Source organism: Aethalodelphis obliquidens, unplaced genomic scaffold (assembly GCF_003676395.1).
Source record: "Aethalodelphis obliquidens isolate GAN/ISIS:26980383/991018 unplaced genomic scaffold, ASM367639v1 scaffold64, whole genome shotgun sequence".
Lineage (NCBI taxonomy): Eukaryota > Metazoa > Chordata > Mammalia > Artiodactyla > Delphinidae > Aethalodelphis > Aethalodelphis obliquidens.
Genome location: NW_020838008.1, coordinates 10,373,258 through 10,379,045, shown reverse-complemented (window position 1 = coordinate 10,379,045; position 5,788 = coordinate 10,373,258). Strand labels below are relative to the sequence as shown.

Genomic DNA, 5,788 nt, shown 5'->3' with positions numbered 1-5,788 from the left:
TGTGTGTGTGTGTGTGTGTGTGTGTGTGTGTGTGTGTGTGTGTGTGTAGGGACAGTTTCTTTTGTCTCCCACTGCCCCTCCTCCCAGACGGTCCCCACTCTCCGCCCCTGGCCCTCCTTCCCCAGGTTTTCAGCCCTTGGCCAGTAGACCCGGTGGGCGGGGTAGCCTCTGCAGTCTTGCTTTCTCCTGCTCCGAAGGCGAAGGCGCGCGGAGCACCGGGCATTAATTTAGCGCCCCAGGACTCTAGGAGGCTCAGTGGCATCTGCGCCTCTTAGAGCTTCCAGCTGTGGGGATCGGTTGTCCCCAGTTCTTCACGGGAATTGTGCCAGACTCTGTCGGTGTGTGGGTGGGAAGCAGCGGGACCAAGGCTGGTCCTCTCGGCCCTCGCATCCCAGCAGGGTTAGCTGAGAACAGCGCACTCTCCCGTGGTGAGCCCTCACCAGACGCTTCTCGGAAATGGAGCAGTCACAGTGTGGCAGTAGAGACCAAAGCGGCAGCGGCCCACCCCACCTGGCCCCGGGGCTGGTGGCAGCGGCCCCTCCGCCCCAGTCTCCAGCGTTACCGGTACCCCCGGGGATACCTGTTCCTCCAACTTTCCTGCGCCCGTCCAGCCTCTTTCTACGGGCAGCCGCAGCCGCCACCGCGGGAAGCGGAGGCTGCCCGCCGCCTGCCGGAGTGGAAAGGGGGGTGGGCGCCGTGGCCTGCGGCTACCCACGGACACCCAAGTGCGCCCGTTGTCGCAACCACGGAGTCGTGTCAGCCCTCAAGGGCCACAAGCGCTTCTGCCGCTGGCGGGACTGCGCGTGTGCCAAGTGCACCCTGATCGCCGAGCGCCAGCGCGTCATGGCCGCACAGGTGGCGCTGCGCAGGCAGCAGGCCCAGGAGGAGAGCGAAGCCCGGGCGCTGCAGAGGCTTCTATACCCTGGACCCTCAGGGCCCGGGGGTCGATCATCTGGAGGCAGCAGCAGAACGGAGAATCCCCAGACCACAGCAAGTGGCCCTGCGACGGTGAGTGCACTGGGACTGAGTGCCTCGAGACAGGCTAGTGGTCTGGCGACTCCTGCTTTCGAGATTTTCCAGTCAGATTATACAGAGGAAAAACAAGGTGAGTAGATCTTACGTTTGTTCTTTGCAAAAGAAAAATGGTTGTTTTGAAGAAAAAAAATCTTTGAAATAAGCAGCCGTGGCATGGAGGAGGGCAAGAAAAGTTGTTTAAAAGAAGCATTTAAGTTCTGGGAAACTGCTCTGCAATATGAATGTTAGTAAAGGGTGTTAGGGACCTGACACATTTACTTCAGAAGGGCTTTCTGTTCCCTTAGGACCTAAAGCTTAGGTGATAGGATAAAGAAATGAAAAAGTGAAGTGCAAGTGATCAGTTGAGGAACTCATTCTAGGAATGGAGTTTGTGCCCAAGTTGCTATGACTTTCTCTTTGAGAGCAGAGAGCGGGCATTGAGTGAAAAGCTTAATGAGAGGAGCTACATTTTGAACTTGCTCTGTACTATTTTCAGTTGTAAAACCAGAGGTCATCTGATCTTACATGGAAAACTCACTTATGGTTGGGAGTACAGTTCTTTACCTTTGGGACTAACCAACTAGAAGTGGGGAAGAGACTGAAATCTACCAAAGCATTTTTACTCCCTTCCCTTAAATTTTTTAAGCATTCTGTCCCTTTTCTTCAACTGCTTTTCAGCCTCCAAAAGTGTAGAAAACTCTTAACATTTGCAGTTTCACCTTTTCTCATAGGAAAGAAATTTAGATTTTCTAAAATCAGGTTTGTAAAAACGTTGGTATGAATTTCAAAGTCCAAGAATTTCTTATCCTTGGGGATCTTATCCTTAGCGATTTCTTATCCAAGAAGTTCTTTTTTTCTCTTATTTATTGACTGCAAATTGTCTTCACCCCCTGTGTTAGGTAGAAAAGATTTTCTTTTTGACTAGGGTTATCCCAACTTAACTTTTCATGCTAATATAAATCTCACTGTATTTTAGTGAATTTCATAGCCCTACAAGTAGGTCACTGAAAATGTCATTTTGGTATTTTTGTATAAATCTGAGACTGGTTGTGTCATATGAAATTATAAGGTAATGATATAGTAAGTTATTAATTAGAACATTCCTTGAATTGTGAAAATTGCAGCTCTTAACAGATCACAGCATGTACTTTTGTGCTTTTGAAAAGAGTCTCTCTCTACTTAAATAAGGCATATATGATTTTGTTTTCACCTGTGTCACCTTTTTGTCCATGTTCTAGTTTATGTCAGTGGACAAAATGGACTTTAAACATTTCTCATGAAAAATGAAAGAAGGCTGGAGAACGAAGCTGTTAAGCAAAACTGCTATAAAAAGAAGTAAAAATTAAAATTCTGCAAACTAAATTGACAGTGAGATTTGACTGACAGCTCTCTGCTAGGCATTGATTTATTTATGTGATTTTTTGGGGGTGGGTGCTGTTTTATGGGGTCAATTATTTTATTTTGTTTGCCTCAGTTGACCTTCTTTGAAAAGCTGTTTCTCAGCTGTCTCCTCTTATACAATGTCCATGAACTGTAGTAGTCTATTTATTCACTAGACCAAGACTTACAGTGATGCAGAGGCGAATAAGATTTTCCTACACAAAAGAATATTATATTCGAAAGAAGGAAAACTATGTGTGTCCCAAAATTACCTTACAAGACATAGCATACAATGATAAAAGTAAAGTAAAACCAGCTATAGGAGTTGAGGGAACACAGGTGATGTAAATGATATCACAGTATTTTAAAGACAGCTTATTTTCTAGATAGTCTTATGCAATCAGTATTTCATTACATTATATTGTATTCCATAAATACAATGTAATAACAAAAGTTATTTTATGCATAAATTACTGTAGAGGTGAAATTTTGATACCTTACATGTTCAGGGGGTCATATGTGGTGAATCATATATAAATAAAATGGAATGGCAGACCAAGGCTAATCTATCTTTACTTCATTAGATAGGTTTTCTTGTTTTATTTAAGGTGAAAATACTAGTCTTTGTGATTTTGCAGGAGCAGCACCTTTTGTCATATGTTTGATGTAATGACAGCATTTTAACCCTCAAAGTGTTAAATTGTACACACTTTAATTTTAAAATAAACTGTAGATATTTGTTTAGAATGTAGGACCACTCCTTGAGAAAACATAGTATTGCAAATCATGTTTGCAAATCACTGCTTCAGGCAATGTATGTTTTGTTACATTCATAAACATTGTACAAAAAGAAAGTTTGACAGTAAAACTCTGAGTACCCCATTGACATTTTACTCTTTCTAACGGAAATAGAGGTAAAATATATCTACAGGAAATGTAAACCAAAATAAAAGTTACTTGTTATTATTTTCCTGGCATTAGCCTTGCAAAAGATTTTTAAAGATAGTATTGTTTCATTAATATTCATATACTCAACATGTTGAGGTAGAAAATCCCGTTTTTGTGTAAAAACATTTTTGGAAAATTGCCCTTAATATTGGAAGGGAGTTGCGATTTAAAGCATACGACCAAAATGGTTTTTTACAAGACACTTTGAAAATATACACAGATTGCAATAGTGAAAATAGTGCAGTTAATAATTTTATTTTAGAAACAATTTGATTGTAAACTCTTTTATTGATATTTCCTAGAGATTTAAAAAGAAAGTCCATATTTCACAGAGGATTATGAAAAAACACCAACTTTGTATTGTCTCTCACATAAAATGAAACATGCAAGCTCTGGTATGATTTGAGATTGGTACAGCAGTTGGCAATATTGGTTTAGATTTGAAATGAAATCAACAATTTTGTTATTTTCTCACATTATTCAGGTAACTTAATTGGAACCTGAAATGTGAGCATTAAAAAAATAGTTGTTGAAATTTAGCATTAGTGACTAAATAGAATATTCATTTTCGTACTAAGATTGTTCCTTCTTCTGATTTCTTATCTAAACAATTGTTCTATTTAGTTCTTTTTGCATAGTGTCATTGTGGGAAAAAAACCCTCCCGTGGATAACAACAAAACTTGGGTAACATTTAGGAAAATCTTGAATCACCAAATGGGCAAATAGTGTGAAATATTGGTGTTAACAGTTTGGGGGTAACAATAGACTCTCATCTTCTGATTCCCAAATAACTACAGCATTTGTATATTATATAATTTTGTAATCCTGAAATGACATAATAAATAGCGTTTTCCCACTGTTCCAACACCTGCATTTCCAAATGATCTTTTATAATTCTTGTTCATTAAAATCTCTTAACATTGATTAATAAGTATTATTGATATACTATGAGTAAACAAGTTATTTTATCCAGCATTAATTTTGAGTGGACAGTACTGTGTTCTTGGAAGTTTTCCCTTTATTTCATTCCTTTTTTTCCTCTTCCCCAGGACGAAAAGAGAGTAAATGTGACTCATGCCAGAGTGGACAAGAAGAACTGGTGTCTAAATCCCATCAATTTACCCTGAGATCATCTCCTAAGTCTAATGATGTCACTGGAAAACAAAACGTCAGGTCATCTATTTCAGAAAACCCAAACAAGGATGATAGCATTCAGTCTCCTCATCCTGGGGAGCAGTCAGGAGGTGAAGAGAGTCCCAGGTCCCTGTCATCGTCTGATTTGGAATCAGGAAATGAAAGTGAGTGGGCCAAAGACTTCACTGATACTACAGTCAGCCTTCCCACTGTGTCCTCTAGACCAAGAGACCCTCTTGATATCCTTACCAAGATTTTCCCAAGTTACAGACGCAGCCGTCTAGAAGGCATTCTACAGTTCTGCAAAGGGGATGTGGTCCAAGCCATTGAACAGGTCCTAAATGGGAAAGAACACAAACCAGACACCAGGGACCTAGCAAGCTCAGGAGCCTTGGAAAATACAGCTTTTCAGAGAGCTTCGAATTTAAGTTTAGCTGGAATTGGTTTTGGAACTCTAGGAAATAAATCAGCTTTCTCTCCCCTTCACAGTACTTCTGCTTCTTATGGAGGTGATTCCAGTATCTACAGCTTAAATCCTAGACTAGGTATCAGTCCATTACGGCTGGCATATTCCTCTCCAGGAAGAGGGCTGTCTGGTTTCATGTCTCCCTACCTAACTCCTGGGTTGGCACCAGCATTGCCTTTTCGGCCAGCTTTGGATTATGCCTTTTCAGGGATGATTAGGGATTCTTCTTACCTTCCCATCAAAGATTCAGCAACTGGTGGCAGACTGTATTCAAGGCCAAATCAGAACAACATGTAATGCATCTGCCTACCTCCCGTTTTGCAATATTTCTAGAAGCATGCAATATAACCCTCACACCCACACATACCCACATCTGTTAATGTGTTCACTATGTATGGGAGTGGATTACTGGGCTTTAAAAATGCTATTTTTTTTTTTTATGAGCAGTATAATAGATTTGAGATCTAAAGACTCTTCTTTAGCATTTATTAAGTGAAAGAAACATTTAAACATTCTTTGTGCCTTGAATAAAGCCATTTCAGGGAATATGTTTACTGTAATGAATTTTTTCCCTAAGATATCAGTTATAAAATTCTTATTTTAAAACTATACTTGTTTTTATTTCATTGAAAAAATGGAGTTTATAATTAAAACATACATTATAAAGCAGTCCAGTGTTATATAAAATGAAGCAGAAGGAATAATTGAAAAACTGAGGTAATTCTAAATAATTATTATTTTAAACTTTTTTTCTCCTTCTGTTTCTTGTACACAGGAGAGAAAAAGCTTATTCAAAGTATTTTATTCACATATAAGTAATTAGCTGTAAGTTAAATTTTTGAGAA

General features: G+C 40.0%; 1 protein-coding gene across 1 annotated transcript; it reads left to right on the top strand.

Annotated features, from left to right (window-relative positions):
- The first annotated feature begins 183 nt into the window (after positions 1-183).
- DMRTA1 (DMRT like family A1) lies at positions 184-5,459 on the top strand. Its single transcript, XM_027088995.1, has 2 exons — positions 184-1,105; positions 4,393-5,459. Exons 1-2 carry the CDS (start codon positions 457-459, stop codon positions 5,238-5,240), a joined length of 1,497 nt encoding a protein of 498 aa, XP_026944796.1. The 5' UTR covers positions 184-456; the 3' UTR covers positions 5,241-5,459.
- Positions 5,460-5,788: the final 329 nt, after the last annotated feature.